Source organism: Xenopus tropicalis, chromosome 4 (genome assembly GCF_000004195.4).
Source record: "Xenopus tropicalis strain Nigerian chromosome 4, UCB_Xtro_10.0, whole genome shotgun sequence".
In the NCBI taxonomy this organism is placed as follows: domain Eukaryota; kingdom Metazoa; phylum Chordata; class Amphibia; order Anura; family Pipidae; genus Xenopus; species Xenopus tropicalis.
In genome coordinates this window covers 115345670-115365763 of record NC_030680.2, presented here as the reverse complement: position 1 = coordinate 115365763, position 20094 = coordinate 115345670, and the positions used below count along the sequence as shown (strand labels likewise).

At 39.5% G+C, this 20094-nt stretch overlaps 1 protein-coding gene and 3 non-coding genes across 4 annotated transcripts; all 4 read left to right on the top strand.

The window, feature by feature from the left end:
• Positions 1-344: 344 nt before the first annotated feature.
• Positions 345-8111, top strand: rpsa (ribosomal protein SA). The gene is given in 8 exon segments (NM_203737.1): positions 345-365; positions 1829-1995; positions 3757-3875; positions 4312-4557; positions 6285-6413; positions 7052-7211; positions 7529-7561; positions 7944-8111. Coding segments are annotated over 7 exon segments (921 nt in total). The 5' UTR covers positions 345-365; positions 1829-1862; the 3' UTR covers positions 8045-8111.
• LOC116410630 lies at positions 2258-2410 on the top strand. Its single transcript, XR_004222545.1, has one exon. It is a non-coding gene; the product is annotated as a small nucleolar RNA SNORA62/SNORA6 family (small nucleolar RNA).
• LOC116410631 lies at positions 4107-4261 on the top strand. Its single transcript, XR_004222546.1, has one exon. It is a non-coding gene; the product is annotated as a small nucleolar RNA SNORA62/SNORA6 family (small nucleolar RNA).
• Positions 5452-5604, top strand: LOC116410632. The gene has a single exon (XR_004222547.1). It is a non-coding gene; the product is annotated as a small nucleolar RNA SNORA62/SNORA6 family (small nucleolar RNA).
• Positions 8112-20094: the final 11983 nt, after the last annotated feature.

The window sequence follows — 20094 nt, the reverse complement described above, 5'->3', positions numbered from 1 at the left end:
TATAGTTACCTCAGCTGTTTGAGTATGTTTATTAAGAGCGTTATTAGCCAGCGAGAACACTAAAATAAATAAAGCTCCTTCAGTTGAGACCATGTACTATCCGCGCCTATACACCACCAGAACTACACCTATGTGCCTGACTACTAAGGCTTCACAGGCGGAGTACCAATGTGGCCGACTCACCCCGGAACTTCCTTTCCCAGCACTCTGAATATACCGCCATGTAATTGGACGACTGCTGTCTCAAAGCTAGCAAAGTAGTGTGTGATTTGTCGGCTCAGAACTATTTAATGACGTCACGAGCGCCGATACGTTCTCTTTTACTCCAGCTATAGCAGGAGGATCTCCACACGGCTTTGTCTCCCGTGAGTGGCATATATAGCGGTTGATCGTACAGATTATTTTGTGTAGTTCTGGCAGTAGAAATGAGCGTAACATTGTCCGAAAGTGTTTATGGGCCGGTTTACAGCGTTAAAGTTGCGAGGCCTCGGCGCCTGTGTTTGCGTAGTCTGGACAGACGTACATGTGCTTGGGCTCGCCTTGTTGCTGTGGTAGTGACCGCCTTAAGTTACACAATGAAAGAAGGGTCCTATAAACAGTAGTTTAGTCGTTAGAATGTTGTACAAGTCTTGAAGTTCTATTTGGTTAAACGTTTTCTATTGCCTGATGGCTGTACTATATGTGACCCGACCAGGCCCGCCCTGTGATTCAAAATAGGAGATCCTGCCATTTCAAGTACCCAGAGGCCCAAACTGTTCCCCACCAGCCCAGTAAGCAGTGACTATGGCACCTTACAGCAGCCCTTCTGGCATTTGTCAGAACTCAGACTGGCAGTTTGGGCCAGAACCTGACGGGACTTGCCTTAGTACATCATATTAACAATTGGCTTTTTATTAAGTTTATGCCAGATATGTTATATGTGCAAGTAGTATTGGTTTTATTGTGCGTTAATAAAATACTTGCATAGTCTGCAGTGTATTTCAATTGGAGGGAATGTGCAACCATACACTTAGGGGTATATTTATCATGCTATGTAAAAGTGGAGTGAAGCATTACCGGTGATGTTGCCCAGGGCAACCAATTAGATTTTAACAGAAAACCAAAGCATCTGATTGGCTGTTATGAGCGACATCGCTGGTGGTTTTACTCTACTTTTTCCACAGCATGATAAATATACCCCTTAGGTTGCATAGAAATACTTGCCAGTACAGGAGGTGAAGTCTGCTCTGCCCAACAGAGGTTATGGTTTAAATATCTTCAACTTGTTGTTATAAGAGATGGGTTTTGCAGGTTTACACAGCAGCTTGTAATCTACTGACAGTCCCCAACTGCTGAACGACCAGGACAGGGACCCACTATGCACTGACCAAACAGGCTTTTCTTTACCCCCAGAAACTAATCTTTTGAATCCTATAATGTATCCTCATACCTTGGAGTTATGTTATTGCAGTTGGCTGACTTAGATTTTCTCTATTTCAATTACACCCCTTCGGCTCCATCCTGCTTTTAATACTCTTGACCTCTTACTGTTAGCAAGAAGCATTTTATTGCCTGTATTATATATATTGGAAGAATGGCCAGATGACATGATTGGAATTGTTCGAATGTAATCAGTTGTAATGTAATTTATTGTAAGTCTGTTAATCAGCTGGCTTCTGCATTTTCAGGCCACAAGTGCAGAGAACATAAACTAGACACTAGTTTCACAACTATACAAATGCCTTAAAAATATTGCATGTTAATTAGTTTTAATTGGTTCCTTTTACATTGGAATCCTGTAGATCTGCTGGTCTTAATACAAGCTTGGGTTTTTTGCCTTTTGTTATAGGTTCCCCATCGTAGCTTTAAAGGGGTAACTCACAATGTCCGGAGGTCTTGATGTCCTGCAGATGAAGGAGGAAGATGTCCTCAAGTTCCTGGCAGCAGGGACCCACTTGGGGGGCACCAATCTTGACTTCCAGATGGAGCAGTATATCTATAAAAGGAAGAGTGATGGTGAGTATATGCTATATTTGACTTGCTTAAATTAATTTCTAGGATCTATACCCACTGATGCAGTAAACTATAAAATAAACTAGTCCTTGAATTGTTAGGTGTAACACAAGAAAATGCAGCTCATGCCAATGCAAGTTAAGACTGATGGATACAGAGTGTTATTACAGTTGTGTGATCAGAGAATGATTTGCTGCTTGTTTACAATACTCAGCTTTTAGGTTAGCCTAGGAAGGATACTGTACACAGCCTTATTTCTATAATCACAGCACACTGTTAAAGCTTGGAGCTGAGGCTGTCCAGCCAGTGAACTCTCAAGTGTCGGAAGTGTGCTAAAATAACATGGCAGGTCTTTCGCTAACACCGTCAGAGCATCACGCTCAATGATCGGGGTTTGATAGTAGTCTCTGCCACAATGGGAAGCAATACCTTGCTCATACTTTTGCACTTACTATAATACATATTTGCTTATTGAGTTTACATAGTTTAATAGACCTTAGTCTCATCCTGGATGATTGTGACTTGGGTGCCTTATGGTTTTGGGAACCTCTGCTTTGAGGGAATGTAGTATGTGGCGCTAGGGGAAGAAAATATTGTTGCATTTGCATATTAGAATTTAGGCTTTTTCTCTTTATAATGAACTTGGTACATCCTGTATACCAGTGCTGTCCAACTTCTGTTGTACCGAGGGCCGGAATTTTTCCGACCTACATGGAGGAGGGCCGATAATGGAAGCCAGTTTTGACCACTCCCCTTTTTAAAACCGCACCCACTTGAAACCACACCCATGTTATCACATGACCATACCCATATTAATGGTTGTAGTACAGCAAAAACCTGCCACACTCTGCCTTCCCTACCATGCCTGTGTGCCATACTCTGCCTTCCCTACCCTGCCTTTTTTGTGTGCCATACTGCCTTCCCTACCCTGCCTGTGTGCCATACTCTGCCTGCCCTACCCTGCCTGCGTGTGCCATACTTTCACTGTGTGTGCCATTCTTGGCTGGTTTGTGCCAAACTTGGCCTGTGTGTGCCATACTCTGCCTGCCCTACCCTGCCTGTGTGCCATACTCTGCCTTCCCTACCCTGCCTGCGTGTGCCATACTTTCATTGTGTGTGCCATTCTTGGCTAGTTTGTGCCAAACTTGGCCTGTGTGTGCCATACTCTGCCTGCCCTACTCTGCCTGTGTGTGCCATACTCTGCCTTCCCTACCCTGCCTGTGTGTGCCATACTCTGCTTGCCCTATGCTGCCTGTGTATATGGCACACACAGGCAGCCTACAGTGACACAATGCTGGCACTACTCCTACAGTCTGCACAATAACTATATTAAAAACGTTTTAATTGCAGTACCACCTCAGTATATGTTCTTTTTGTAGTGTGCAGGGTTTATTTGTGGGTTTCTACTGCTCCTGAGGTGTGAACAGGGGAACAATGGGGGTGATTACAGCCTGAGCCTGAGGTGTGAACACTGCAGGGGTTGAACAATGCAGGTATTAAAAGGTGTGAAAAACACAGGGGATTACATATTTAAACAATACAGCCTGATTACAGCCTGAATCTGAGGTGAGAACCATGCAGGGGGGGCAGTTAATCACAGTACTGATACCATTTAAAGCTTACACAGGAGTAAGCCATCAAAGCAGCCAGACAGGTGGGGGGCCACACAGAGGGGGGTCGCGGGCCGCCAGTTGGACAGCACTGCTGTATACCATCTGTTGGCTGCCCAGAGTATGCATTTTGAAATTGGTTTTTATACCTTAGGAATCTACATAATTAACCTGAAACGCACCTGGGAAAAGCTTTTGCTTGCAGCACGTGCCATTGTAGCTATTGAGAATCCTGCTGATGTGTGTGTCATTTCTTCAAGGAACACTGGCCAGGTATGCAGTTCTTTGCATTGGTGCTGCTTGTATAGTTAGAAAATTACTTGCTTAGTAGCTGTTTTGTCATATATATCAGAATTAATCTTGTACTGTTCTACAATTTACAAGTTATGCAAATTTATATTTTGAATTGTCCTCTAATTGAAAATACAGCTGCACTGTCAGTGTTAAGCATTCTCCCCCTTTAGTGTTTTGTACAGTGGTGTATGCACTACTCTTAATTCCTTTATTGCACACTGTTAAAGCTCAGATGAAGCCATGCTGGCTAATGAACTCTTGAGTGTCGGAAGTGTGCCATAGCATTATTGTGGCAAGATTTTCGCTAACACCGTCAGAGTCCTTGGCTCAATGATCGGCGTTTGATAGTGATCTCTGCTACAGTTTACTTCCAGGTAAAACTAGGCTGTGAATACTAACTGTCTTTTCTCCATAGCGTGCTGTACTGAAGTTTGCTTCTGCCAGTGGTGCTACGCCTATTGCTGGTCGCTTCACCCCTGGTACCTTCACCAACCAGATCCAGGCTGCTTTTCGGGAACCTCGGTTGCTAGTGGTGACAGATCCCCGGGCAGATCACCAACCCCTTACTGAGGCTTCATATGTCAACATTCCCACCATTGCCTTGTGTAATACAGATTCACCACTGCGCTATGTGGATATTGCTATCCCATGTAATAACAAGGTGAGTAAACCTAAAAGCAACATCACTTTAAATGAGATTTCTCCAGTGTTAAACAGCACTAGATTTTTTCCTTTAACTAAAACATGTGTGAAATTGCTCAGAATGCTCTTGAGCATTTTGGTAAATTGTTTGCTTAGCAAGTTACTTATCTAGATTTACATTTTAAAACAGACTTATTAACGAGCATTTTTGCAGGTAAGTGTCTGGAAACACTTCTGCATTAGACATGTAACTCTTGCTTTTTAAATCTCATTAGCATTATAAAGTTGCAAATATCAAGACTAAAACATTTATTGCAGTGGGCAAATATTTCCCCTTTTTTTTTAAAAGGGAATTTATTTCTAGAATCCAGTTTATTACATTAAAGATTCCAGTTGCTTGTTATGCTACATTTATAATTGTTATATTTAACATAGTTAAACATATTCAACAAAATGATTTTGGTCTGCCTGTCTCTAGTTGGAAAGCACATTCAGACTGATTTTTGATTTGTGCTTTGGGACCCCAGAACTACAAAGCTGGCACCATAGTTCTACTTGTTAATGATGACAATCAAATCATTCTGCTGCTAGATTTATTTCTATATACTCAGTCCATTCCTATTTTTTTTAGTTCAAACAAACTAGATAACATTAAATTCAGAAGTAGGAGGAGGCTGCAGGGCAAAATTAAAAATTGTTTTAAAGTGTTCATTGTCTACTCTACATCAAGCTTGTTCAGTTGGAGACCTGCAACACAGGTTTGTCCCTCTAAAGAATTGCTATAGCACCCAAGCTTCCCGGTGTACCACTGAATTTTGTATGGTATAAATTTCTCTTCTGGCCACAATACAGTATGACTGGCCCGCTACAATTTTAGAAGTATTCTATAACTCGTGTAGATACCTGTTTTCGCTTTGCACACAGTTAGAACTTAGAGCTGAGGCCTTCTCGGCCAATGAACTCTGAGTGTAGGATGTGTGCTACAGTAACATGGCAGACTTTTCGCTAATGCCACAAGGTGCTTTAAAGCTCCAGTGACTGGTTGTAAGTAATTCCTGCCACAGCTATTTACAGTGCAACTTTCTATTACCTTTATCTTCTAATTTTCAGAGCAGTTGTAAGTAAAATATGGAGGTATGTCAAAAGTACATTATCAGAATTCCTTTTTATGCATTTAGGTATTCTGACAAGTGTTAGGGGACCAACTTTTTATGTTTCTCTGTTATATGCTTACACACTGAGCACTTAAAAGGAAAGTTACAATCACTGGGGGTGCCAAAATATTGGGCTCCCCCCCCAGTGATTGTAATCACTTACCTGGCAGGGGGGACCAACCCCCTGTGAGATGGGTCTGTCAATCTGCTGCCTTGTTTTACATTATTTCAAAAGTCAGAGCCACCAGGGTAGAGAATAGAAAAGGACAGACAAATGTTGCTTTTAATAGCAAATATACAAATAACTTATTAAATTGTTATTTACATTAAACATTAAAAATGTATCTTGCAAAGTTGTTTAGAATTGTGTTATTAGGCAAAATAATTTTTTGGGTTGACTTTTTTAAAGATTTAGTCAGTTTGCAGGCTCTTGTTTTTATGGTTACATCTTCTGAATGACTTAAGTTTGGCAAGTGTCTGCTGTTCCATGTAATGGCATTATTCTGGAGCTTGGTACAAATGTGAGCTAAAAAGCAACTTACTTATAACCAGCTCGACTGAGCACCATATATTTATTTATTTTTAAACTTAGGGTGCTCATTCTGTTGGTCTTATGTGGTGGATGTTGGCTCGTGAGGTTCTGCGCATGAGAGGCACAATCTCTCGTGAGCACCCCTGGGAGGTCATGCCCGATCTGTACTTCTACCGTGATCCAGAAGAAGTAAGTGGTTTTGTATATTGGTTTCAACTGCAGGTAAAACTGATGTTTTATCACAAACATCTTTAGGAATTGATGGCTTCTAATGCATTCATTGACTGAAAGGAGAAGGAAAGGCTAAGTCACTTGGGGGTGCCAAAATGTTAGGCACCCCCAAGTGACTTAAATCGCCTACCTTTTAGCCTGGGCTGGTGCCCCTGTTAGGAGAAACCAGCACCAGCCCGGGGTACCTGCAGCGCTTCCTTCTGGCTTGCGCACGCATGTGCAGTACAGTAGAGTGAAAAAGCTGAACGTAAACTATAAAGTTGGCTTTTCACTCTACTGCGCATGCGACTGTCCAGGGAATTAGCGGCAGAACGAAGCAGGAAGCGCTCGCTACAGGTACCCCCTGCTTGTGCTGTTTCTCTTCTCTTTGCAGAAACTGGCAGATGTTACTCCTCCCAAGTTTATTTGCACCATTAAACTCATTAGCTGTTTTGCATCAGGGTTTTATTCACATGAGTTAGGATACTTCATAAAATAACTTTAGAGGGTTAGTAAGTTTGTCCCCTAGTCCTGATTTCTAGTCCTTAATGATAAATTTGCCTTATTAATGACTAGCTGGTAGTATAAGATTCTCCCTTCCTCTTTCCAACCCCTAGATTGAGAAGGAGGAACAGGCAGCTGCAGAGAAGGCTACCACCAAAGAAGAATACCAAGGAGAATGGACTGCACCTGTGGCAGAGTTCCCTCAGGCTGAGGTTGCTGACTGGTCTGAAGGTGTACAGGTCCCATCTGTTCCCATCCAGCAGTTTCCAGCTGGTAAGATATTACTACTTTCAAGAAATTTTCATACTAAAATTAGCATTGAAGCAATTCTGTACAGTAGAATAAATAGCATTTGAGCCCTCAAGCCAGATTTCCTAGGTTGGTATAGCCGTAAATGTTTTGTAAAAACTACTACTGGATTGTCTTCAGCAAACTTTTTTTTTTTTTTTTTTTTCTTATTGAAACTATTTTCACATAAGTTATCCATAATTCTGTTAATTTTTGGACAGTTACTGAGTAAATACATTTGCAATAGTAAAAAACAAACATACTTTAGTAGATGTGAGCCTAATACATTTTATCTATTACAGAACGTCCAGAAATTCCAGCAGCAAAACCTGCAGGTAAACTTGATTTACATTTAATGCAGACTTCTTATCTCTGCTTTTGGGGTTGTGAATGGATATTCACTTTGGTCATAGATTAACTTAATTTGTGATGTATCCAAGTGCAGTGAACATTACTGCACCCTTTGTATATAATCTGGCGTCTTTCATTGTAAAGACAACAGTCCCATAATTTGCCAACATTATGGCCCCATAATAGAACACTCTGGTATATAGCTTTTAATGCCAGTGTTTATTGGCTGTACATTGCTACATTTTTAATTACACATTTTAAATTTGCTCAGCTATGAATATGCCCTGTCTTTACTGGTAAATCCACTTTAGATGTTCTTGGTAGCTTTTTTAAAAAAAATAAACTAACCAGTGTTATTGTCATTAGCTGAAGACTGGAGTTCACAGCCAGCTAGTACTGATGACTGGTCTGCTGCCCCTACTGCTCAAGCATCAGAATGGACTGGAACCACTACTGAGTGGTCTTAAGAACACATATGTCCCAAGTGTGTACGGTCATGAAAAGACGGTGAAATAAAATTTCATTTTCACTTTTCACTTGTGCGTCTGTTAATTTCTTACTGGCACCCATCAGATGATGTAATTAAACAGATTAAAAGCATTTTAAGAGATTTTATTATGTAATAGACAAAGTTGCTGCCATGTTTTCCCCTATACACAAACTGTGCTGGAGGGACCAGATATAAATATTCTACCATTGTAGAGTTTTGTAATAAAAGCCACTAGTATGAGGAGTAGTAGAGGAAGAGGAATTAAGATCCACATTTATACATTTAATGTATATAAAATGTATGAACATGGCTGAAATTTGCAGATAGTAGTTAGCAAAACGCCTTGGCACTGTTTTGAGAGAGTGCGGGTTCCCCAATGGCCACTTCCCATTGGTATATCTAAGCAAAGACAGTCTGGGACAGCACCACTTGTATTCCAAAAATGCCCAAAAAGATGTGTGCAATAAAGGCATTTTAAATAAGAATACAAGTGGTGCTGTTCAGGACTGTCTTTGCTTGAACATGGCTGAAAGTCAAGCCAAAATGTCAACATTTGCAGAAGTTATTTACACAACCATCTTCACTTGGGATTTGGTAAATTTTACTAAAAGTTCAGAAATTGTAGCCATCCCCTGCACTGTCCTAATCAATGGGTGTATGGGCCACAGTTACTTCACTGCATGTTTGTCATGTATAATATGCTATGCATTTCGCAAAACCACCTTAATACTGCCTATCTGCTTTGGGAAGTATTTTGCTACACCTCCAAGCTTTGCAGTGAATGTCTGAAATACAGCAGAAAATTTTGACCCTCTTGTGAATCTGTACCCATTACATTAATAGATTTGTGCAAATATACCTGGGCTAGTAAAGCCGAGCTGACTTTTGGCTCCCCACTCTCTACCATGGAGTTAAAACCCTGCCTATAGCAGTATTACTTAGCAGAGGGAGTTGTAAGCTTTGGCCACTACTGCACATGCCCCTTCCTGTTAATTGCAGTAGTTAGCACTGCTGCTCTTTAGCTGTGGGGTGCTAGGTTCAATTCCAGGTAGGGCACTGGGACAAGGAGTTTGTATGTTCTCCTACTTGCTTGGGTTGCCTCCTACAGTCCAGAAACATGCAGGTGTTAATTGGCTGCTCATAAAACGGACTAGTGTGTGAATGTGATTGTTTGATTATAAGTTCTACAGGGACTGATGAGAATGATGTATGATCTCTGTAAGACATTGCCGAATATATCTGCAGTATATCAATTTGCATGTCCCTGATCTAGAAGGCTTCTGTAAAGAAGGGAGCTAATCGGTTACCTGCCCAAATCTTTTAAACTTTTTAAAAAAAATTTTTTTTTAAATTAAACATTACTACAAACAGGGGGTTATCTATTCTACTGTACATAAGTAGTACTTTATAAATAAGGATATACATACATAAAGTATTGACTGAAGTGTCATCCCTTTTACTTCAGGACAATATCTTGGCTTGTTCTTCTGTTTGCTCATTGGCAAGCTCTTGGTACATTAATTTACTTCATATTGAAGGGAGTAGCTCCTGCACACAGCAGTGTAGACTGCAAAAGGGAATCCCTAGATGTCTGGCTTTCAATTTCAATAAACTCATCCAATTTGATTTAAAGGTGAGCTATAACAGTATATTAATGTAATGATTTCTACCTCATGGAAATAAGGAACTTTCTAAATATAACTGAAATAATTAAAATTTACCTCACAAGGACCAAATATGGAGTAACTTATAATTCCCCTTTTGCCCTGTATAGTTTAAAAAACTAAACCGGGCATAGATTTTTTTTTTTTCTTAAAAGTTAAGTATGTTCAGCACAAGCCTTTTACAGATTCCCAGCATTCATGATAAGCTTATACACAACACACAATTTGCTGGTTGTACACACATTCCCACACAATTTTGTGCATTTTTTTTTTTATCATGAGATGGTTATTGCAAATGGGAATTTTGTATTCACTAATCATACCTTGCTATACTTTATTTCTGTGATTATATTGCATTTTAGTGATTGTGTCACTATTCGGGCTATTAAACACTGGTGTTTTTATGCCATTATAGATGTTCTGAGTGCAAAAAAACTTTTATATGCGTTTTTAAATGCAACATAGGGCTTTTTTCTTTGTTTTTGATGCACTTAGGAGATTTGAATTAAACTCATTATATTCTGCCTGGCTGTATTAATAAGCATTTAGAGTTGCATTTTATGGCATTTGTGTTTCATCACATTTTGCCACATTCTGCATTTTCCTGTGCTTGACCTGCAGTCAGACAATAGAATAGAGCGTTCCATTTGGCACTGACAAAAACTCTCTTATGTGCACTTAGAAAAATGCATATTAATGCAATATATGCAACCATGTAAAGGTATGGGATCTAGTACCCAGAATGTTTGGGACCTGGGGTTTTCTAGATAAGGGAAACTTTACCTTTGGATCAAGTACAAGGTACTGCTTTAGTACAGAGAAAAAGGAAATCATTTTTAAAACTTTGAATTATTTACCTATAATGGAGTCCATGGAGATGGTCTTCCAATCAGTTTTGTGGGGGGGGGGTTTTTTCTTAAATGGCTTTCCTGCTAATGGATCCTATACCTTTATTCTACTGCATTTTGAACAGGGGCCAATGCAAGGAAATGCATCAAGCTCAGACATAAAAAATATAAAAGAATGCTACAAAACACTTCTGAATGCTCATGAGTAAAATGCTTATAACTTGTGATGAGTGAAATTTTTTTTTAGCCAGGCATGGATTCGCAGCGAAATTCCACATTTTGCCATTGGCGAATTGTTTTGCAAAATTTCACCTTTTTTTCTGGCATCCTAGTACTTAGTGTGTGTCTTTCATCACATAATATGTATATGGGGTGCTTATTTGGCAGCAGCCAGTGTTCAACAGGGGAATTTGTGTGCAAAAAACATAATATATCCTCTGCAAAAGAGCATTGATTAAGGACTGGAACTAGGAATAGGCAGAAGAGCCATTGAGGGGATGATGTTGGCATGTTGAGCAGGGTGCGTGGGATTTGAATGTGAGTTCAGACAGTGGGGTGGGGCAAGTAGGCAGGGTGCTAATTTGCTAAGTGCTTCACTGTGGGGACACTTTGTTTACACAGAGTCTGTAATGCCTTGATCTTTAGCATGTACCTTTCCAGCTATTGCTGAACTGTAACTCTCAGAACAGCAGGCAGGAAAGGTTGAAGATGACTGCTCATGTTTCAAGTACAGAGTGTCCTCTGGTGTCTTTTTATCCTGGGAAGCTATTTGGATAAATTTACCTCTAATTACAGATTTATGAGCTTCCAGGAATGTTACAGAGCATGAGACCAGGCTTAACTATTGCTTAAAATATTCAGTTAGTGTAGGGGGAATCTGATCCCTGACCTCTGAGAGTCAGCACATGTAAGTGTAGTGAGCACATTAGGCTTTTGTGTAAATTAGATTTCTCTTTTGGGGTGGTGGGTTAGATTTAAATGTGTACAGTCTTCATATAAAGGGCTAATGTCCTTTAAATATAAAGCTGCACAATTGGAGATTGAAAAAGCAATACCATGCCAAATACTACCATATCAAGTTAACTATAGGATTTTTGGGCAATTTTGTGAATAATTGCAATTCCCCTCCATTGCTAAACACATCCCCTGTCAAAGAATAATCCACAGTAGTCACAGTAGAGAAAGTCACATAATTTCTTCCACTTAATATGTTCCAACATACCTGATAAATGCATGCTGGGAGCCGTAGTCCAGTTGGTGTAGTGGTGCTGTTCCCACACGGGATTGTAGAAGACCTTTAGATACATGGCTTGGCTTTTACTATCTTCAGTAAAAAACAAAATTGCATTATACATGTACTTCACCCATTTAGTGTGAGTGGGGTGGATTGGAGGGGCTGCATGAGAGTTGCCAAGTGGCAACAAATCCATAGAAGTAATTGTACTTTTAGCATCATTTTTTTGCCAACAAAGTATTCAATGTTAAATATTTGGACTTAATACATACTGATCTGCTTTTCATCTTGTGCAACTCATCCACAACTCACACAACTGCAGAAAGTTTTCAAATACAGCTTTGTTATCTTTCATAGACACCTAGTTTAACACGTTTTAATATTTTTCCTAATAAAAATACACCCTTTACTTGCTAGTACTTGTTACAATGCTAGCATAAATCCACATTGATTGCTAAACAATGCTCTTGGTGATTTCATTTTTATAGCCTTGTGGCATGGTGCTCTACATTATCTAGAAAACCTCACTCATTCTGGAAAAATAGATCCCATACCTGTGACAATCAACTATTTACTTCTAAAATATTCTGTGGCACCTTGTGATCTACACCGCTGCTTCCTTTATAAAATAAAATATGTTCCTTACCCTGTAAGAATGAATATTGGGCGCAAGGGTGAGACTACAGAGAAAGCAGATCCTGTGGTTACTGGGGGCTCAGGAAAGTAGACTAGAGAGAGTAAATTACAAGCATTCTCTTATGTTTTGGGGTTCTAAATTGAATTTAATGTGGGGCCCAGTAACCAATAATTATGCCACTGGGGGTCGGAATACCATTTGTATAGATGCATATGGACGCTGTGTGCACCTACCTGAGAAAACCACCTGTTTGTGTATGTAAAGCAGGGGCACAAACACTAATCAGACACAGGGGCCTAATGCTATACACTTGTCAATGAGTTTAGTAATTAGAAAGCCAACAGGAGAATCATAAAATCATTGATCATCTGCACAAGCAGTTGTAGGAACCCGGAAGATGTTTAACGCCCTTCATTAATAAGGAGAAAAACAAAACTCCACTATGACATGAGATGTATGTATAAGAACAGGTAACATGTACATATAGACAATTCAGGGAAACTCCATCTAATCACAACTTTGGCTTTTTGAAAAGTAAACAGAATGTCAAGCAACTTTGCAATATGCATACATTTAAAATATACAGACTTTTATGATATTTAATATAATAGTATGGTTTGGTACAGTTCCCTAAGCCTGGCCCCCTGTTCTCCCGCTGAATACTTTGAGACTCAAATGCAGAAGTAATCAGCTATCCTCATCCTGCCTCCAGACTTCACCCTCCACATCCCACAATTCCCTGCATAGATGATGTCAATAAGGAAGGGAACATTACAGTGCAATGCATTGTGGGTTATGTAGCTCCTGCATGTTGTCTATAACCTGTGAAGAAGTTACAATTTGTAGTATCAATGTTTTAATTGCTTCTCATCTGCCAGGATTTCAATGATGCAGAAAGAGAAGAACTGTTTTGCAGCTGGATTTCAGCATATAAAAATGGTATTTATTCATACTTTCTGAAGGAACAGATTACAGTGATAGAATTATAAGGGGTTTCTGTGTTGTGTGAGGCTCTTTAACACATTTTGGTTCGTAAGCCAGAGTTCCCCTTTAACCTTGACCCTATTCTTATACAGGTGCTGTGTGTATTTTGCATGCTCTGAATTGTTACTGGTGCCTAGTGTTTCCATGTTCCATGTTGTTCACGTTTGAGTTAACTTTTAGTATGATGCAGAGAGTAATATTCTGAGACAATTTGCAATTGGTCTTCATTTTTTATTTCTAGGAGTGGATTGAATGAGAGACTGTTACTTAAATAGAAGAGGACTTGAATAGAAAAATGAGTAATAAAAAGTAACAATAAAATTGTAGCCTCACAGAGCAATAGTTTTTTGGCTGCTGGGGTCAGTGATTCCAATTTCAAAGCTGCAAAGATCAAAAAGCTCTACAACATAAATAATGATTGCCAATTGAAAAGTTACTTAGAAATTTCTCAAGGATGCATCATTCTCATGGGAGCACCTGGGCCACATCTCTAGGGATTATTTTAAGTCCTTTGAGTGCAGATTTCTACTGTGGTGTTCGTTTATACATAAGTATATATATATATATATATATATTTTTTTTTTTTTTTCTCTCCAATATCCTATTACTTTTGTTTTACTTGTCACATGACAGCAGTTCAGTTAGATTCTAGGTAGTAACCTTCAAGTCATAAATACAATTACTCTCAATAGATGCTTTCAGCCAAGAGATGTAGCACAACATGGCTGCTCTTGACAACACACTCCAGATAATAATAGCCATTTATGGTAATGCATCATGAGCAGAAGGTCAGTGGCAGTGCAGACAGATAGTCAATTTATTCACCATGGTGTAATTTTAGCGAGGGCACCCGACTGTCAACTCTCGCCGCCAGTGGAAAGTGGAGAAAAGCAATTTTGAAGTCATTAATAGGAATTATCAGTAAAAACAGGCTAAATTCTAGATTTTTAACAGCACTAATGTTAACTTATGTCACAGCTAATATATGCTTGCAAAGTGTTCCGTAGCTTATTCAAAGATACAGTATATGAAGGTGCCTGTGTCCCAGTACTGATGGAAGATGGGGGGGCAACATATCAGTCTACACCCTAAGGAGAATGTGGAAAATCCTACAAACTAAATTTTTTTAGATTATAAGATCTTTTAAGCATGGCTATTAAATTCTTCTATCAATGTATGCTCCCATTTAATATACAGCATTGTGGAACATGTTAATGGTTTATAACTACATATACAAATAATTATATAGTACAGGTATGGGACCTGTTATCCAGAATGCTTGGGATAAGATAAGGGATCTTTATGTAATTTGTAAATCTGCTAAAAATCATTAAATATTGAATAAACCCAATGAGATTGTTTTGTCTCCAGTAAGGATTAATTATATCTTAGTTGGGATTAAGTACAAGGTACTGTTTTATTATTACAGAGAAAAAGGAAATCATTTTTAAAATTTAGAATTGTTTGCTTATAATGGAGTCTATGTGAGATGGATTTAGCGTAATTCAGAACTTTCTGGATAACAGATCCCATACCTGTATAGATGCAGCTTACATTTATTTCTAAAGTGCTGCAATAAGGTTTTGTTATTTTTGCCATGGTATGGACATGGTAAAAACCATTCTAACCTGGGGGGGGGGGGGGGGATTTGCTGCAAATTTGGTGAGTAAAATATTCTTGAAATGTTTTGCCTGAAAAAAAATCTCATTCCAAACCTTGTTCAGGTCATGGATCTGGAAATAGAATGTATGCAGGTGAAACTATGCACGTACAAATAATATATCTGTAATGCGATTCAGATAGTACTGTATTGTATAAGGCTATTAGACATGATTAATGATGTCCTTGACCACATGAAGTACAAAGCTGCAGAATAAATGCTTATATGAAGGTCACAGGACAGCATTTATTTGCGCGAAAGGACAGTATTCCATGAAATACTCTAACATGCCTTATACACAACAGACATTTTTTGAGAATTTTGTGGCTTGTCTTGCCTTTATATGAGAATATGTTACTGGTTCCTTAGAAAATTCCCTGCAAGTGAATGGAACCAATGCTGGATGGAGAGGTCATACTATCTCCATAGCTTTTGCTCTTGTTGTTGCAGGTTGTTACAATGATGTAATCTGGGGAAGCTGATTTCAGTCAATGCTCCATTTTGTTTTAGATAGAGCTGTAAGTGAAATGACACTGTCATGTAAAGAGATATATCCTGAAAACAAATGGTATGTGCCATCTCAGGATGAAGAATAAATAAACATATTTCTGAGGTCATATTTTCACTCACAGTTTTTTTCATTGCATATTGTTTATGTTTTATGGTTTTGTTATAAATTCTATTTATAGAACAATGGGTCAATATCTCTAAGCATCCCACTTTGCATTCTCATTTGCATTCTTATTTTTTTTTAGAGTAGTATCATTACGCTTATTTTAGTTCAAGTTAAAAAGACATCTAGATAAAAGCAATCAACATAATGGAGAAAGTGTGAATTTGAGCAAATAATGTTGCATATTGCAGTCTATTTACAATTACCATTGCTCCCTGATGGTTGCATTAATGGAATTGTCCACATGGTGGCAGTCATTGCTCTTACAACAAAAAGCACTCCTCCCTCATGTTTATGTTTGTATGTTATTGCCTTTGTATTTTCCAGCACCTTGACATCTAGTAGCTCCAGCATCTCTGCAGAATCTCTTTTTACTGCTCAGAAAATAGATAAACCACTAGAATTACATAGCACTCACAGCTGTCAAGAGTGATTCTGTCTGTATTACAGATGACTGTGTTCGTGTGCACAGAAGCAATAGCAGGCTAAGCTGCAGAATAGATCTATCAAGCTTATCTTTATACTGTGACCCTTACCTAATAATCAATAGACCTGTGTGGTGCAGGCCTTTCTGAACATCAGTTTAACCCCATGTATCCCAAAAAAACTCTACAATTGCGGCACTGCTACCATTTTAACGGATATGTATCATTAGATATAAAATGCATGAGGCAGGATTGAAGTCTATATAGCTTTGTAAGTGGTCACAGTTGCTGCTTTGATGCCCCAAAGGGCCACAGAAATGGTTAAAGTCTCAGGACCAGACAACCCCAACTGAACCACTCCCCTCTCTCCCCCAGAAAGCCAGGGGTCTACCAGCAGCTGCTGCTTAAAATGCACATCCCATTACACCCCCTGGCAATGACAACTTGAGGCCTTTGGATAAATACTAAGAATATCTATATACAATACAGTGTAATACTGTATCATATTTGTACAGAACTTATCTTCTTTCCTCCGTAAAGCTTGGGGCCCTGGTGAAAGTGATCTCTCAGTCCTGTGTTTAAATTAGTCAGGGGGGTGGTGGCCTTGAGCTCCGCTCTTACAATAGGTTTTGGTTACACTATATTATAATGATGTTGGGTGGCAAGCTGAGATGATTTTCAGCATGCAGCATTCATACAGATTACTAACTAATCAGAATAAAGGCTTAATAAATATGCCGGCACAGTGTTTCTTCTCTATCTGCTTAGCTGCAAGGGATGTGGTGACAGCCCTATGGATCTTACTAGTAACACAGAACTGTATGCACAAAGCACTCTGCCTGGTGATTGTCTCCATTTATACTGCTTTTTCCTGCCTGACCTTGGACCTGCTGTTTCTTTTCTTTGTACCTGTTTATTCTTCTTGACAGATTCCCTGCTCAGGAATTTGGCCTTGAGCGCAAGGCACATTTTCTGCGCGTGTGATTTTCTATTTTGGGTTTAATTGAAATGTTACTCTTTGTTCTGCCTATGTAACACCCCATAAGTGATAGTCTTCTTGGGCCTCTGACAGCAGGCACAATAGTATCCCTTAACATAAACACAGCCTAAATGGGCACGCGGTGAAATAAGGTTTGTTTGTACATGAAGACAAAAGATGTTAAAATAACAGTTCTATTTGCAAGTTGTTCTATTGTGAGATAGTTGTTTTGAGCATTGTAACCTCTAGTGTAAACTATTTCATTGCCTCCATCCATAATTTGTAGTTGCAGTGTCCCTTTATGCTGTGCGCTCTTGAGATGATTATAATGATGCACAGTGACACATCTGTGGAAAAGCCCTTTATTTTGTACCAAATGCACACAGTTCCTTAAAAGTGCACATGAAAGATCATTTTTGAGCACCTAGCCAGGAAGCTGTGGCAACAGTAATTTACCAATCCCACCTTATGTTTATATTTTCACATTTCCTAGTCAAAACCAGGAACTGTTGATGGAAATTTGGGGGAACAGGCAATGATGATAATCATACCCAAATGTAGTTATCTCATACCTAAGGCAAACGTTGCAGAACCATTATTTATAAAAGACCGGACTGTTCAAATTATGACCACTCTATTGTAGTTAAACTGCAACCCAAAGCACCCCCTGAAGTACATCAAGAAATGTATAAGGTGTTACTATAACTATCTTGCTCATCTGTGGCTGTGCCATACCTGTTTTTCCCACCCAAAGCAGTCACGTCTGTCACTGCCACATAGGGGCGGATCCTTGGCCTGAGGATAAACGCAGACCGAAAATAGAAAACTAAATAGCAAGAGAGTAAAAGAGAAGAGAATGGCACATGGGAAGATAGTAAAGGAGGGGAGAATGGCACACAGGGATATTGTAAGGGGGGCCACATGTAAAGTTGGGGAGAAGAGAATGTCATGTACAGAGGCAGTGAGAATAGAAGACATGGGCAGAGAGCTAAAGGAGGGTGGAATGACACATGGGCAGAGTGGAAATAAAAGAAGGAACACCAGGAAAGGCATGTGATGGCAATGTTGAACTGTTATTTTTTGCTAGGGGTTGTTGGGACACACAGTTCTGTTCTCTCTTAGGGGTCACAGTGTAATTTTATCCTGGTGTTTGCTTTTGTCAACTAGAACACTAATTTGCTTATAATGGAGGTCTATGGAAGCTTACTATGTTGGCAGACCAACTATGGACAACCTGGACTACTAGGAAGCAAGATATGCATGGGACTGTCCCCTGTGATTTTGCTATGTTATAGTGATACATGACAAAATTAGATCTAGTCTGCACACACACAGTTGTAAACTAAGGGGTAATTTATTTACAACTGAGCTTTCATGCAGTTCTATTCCTGGATACATGGAAATAGGCTTTGATGAAACAGCCTTTAGTTAGTAGCAAGCTCAATATCTATTGGTTTTAATTTCCACCTTTATCACCCCTAATACAGGATCTTGGTTCTTGTATGTGCAGGCACCAAGCCACCTCATTTAGTTAAGTTAAAAGTACTGTTGTTTTCATTTGAGATGCAGGGGCTGTAAGTGTGACAAGTCTCCTATGTAATGTGGCTGTTAGCCTTTTTGTAATAAGTCAAACAGTAGTAAGCAACCAGCCAGTTGGCTTATGACAGAATTTATATGCAATAATTCAGAAGCCCCTTCAAACTAACCTATTACCCAAGGTTCCTTAACATGGGCTCAGAATCTTTGGATCATTTGGTAAATGAAAGCAAACTCCTCTTTCCTTCCAACAGGCGAACCGGACAAATAGCTTTGTTTTTCAAGCGCTGGGGTTTATATGCTCAGATGGCATGTTGTTTTTGCCAGATTTCATTTTTTAAGAGAATGAAGACATTTGCTGTGTGCTGTGCACAAATTTTTATTAAATATCCTTTTCTTATTATGAGCCCACATGTCCCATGTTGCCTGATATATCAGTTTTTGGTTCTTTTCTTCAAAAAGAAAGCTGCATAGCTACCAGGTGATGAGCCATGGGGCCAGATGTACTAATGCACTTACCTGGCACACCTCCTCTCTAAATCTTTAGCAACTACAGCCATAATATTTGAATGCAGTTGTATCTGTGTATTATAAGCATAACTGTTTGTTTAAGATTGCAGCTGCCATTTTAGATTGGTCTTTATAGCTTCCTGCTTGCAGCTCTAGCCATTGGTAGCTCAGATTACACATTCCCAAGGGAGGGGGGAGTGAGTTTTATGCATTCTTATGGGAGGGGGGAGCAGGAGAAGGGAGAGAGCCGCACAGACTCTGGCCCCAGAAATGAAGGATTTTTCTTAGAGAGGAAGTCAGATGCTGAAGAACATGTTTACAAAAAAAGGAGACAAGAAATCCTGTGTATTTTTTGATAGAGGACTCAGTGCAGCATTTCTGTGAGTGCTTATGGCTGTATTTATATAGACCTTTCTGACAAAGCTTACTTAGTTTTTACCTTTCCTTATCCTTTAATTGTTCCTTTTAAAAATTATGAAATATGCTGTAGTTGGTTTAACTAGCTGCACCCTGGGGACTGCTAAAAGTGAAGGTATGCTGTGGGTCTTAAATTAACAACAATAGAGTATGTTTTTTTTACATTTAATATTAATTATGTTAGGCCCTCTCCCGTGCATTATTCCTGTCTGAACATCATTCTACCATCTTAGCTTGATTTCCTAGCAATCCCCTGCATTTAGCTATGCATTTACCTAGACTAAAGGTGGCCATACACGGGCCGACTATAGCTGCCGATATCGGTCCCTTGGACCGATTCGGCAGCTAATCGGCCCGTGTATGGGCAGGGCAGAGCGGCCTGGCCGAAAATTGGCCAGATCTCGATCGGCCAGGTTAGAAAATCCGGTCGGATCGGGGACCGCATCGGCTCGTTGATGCG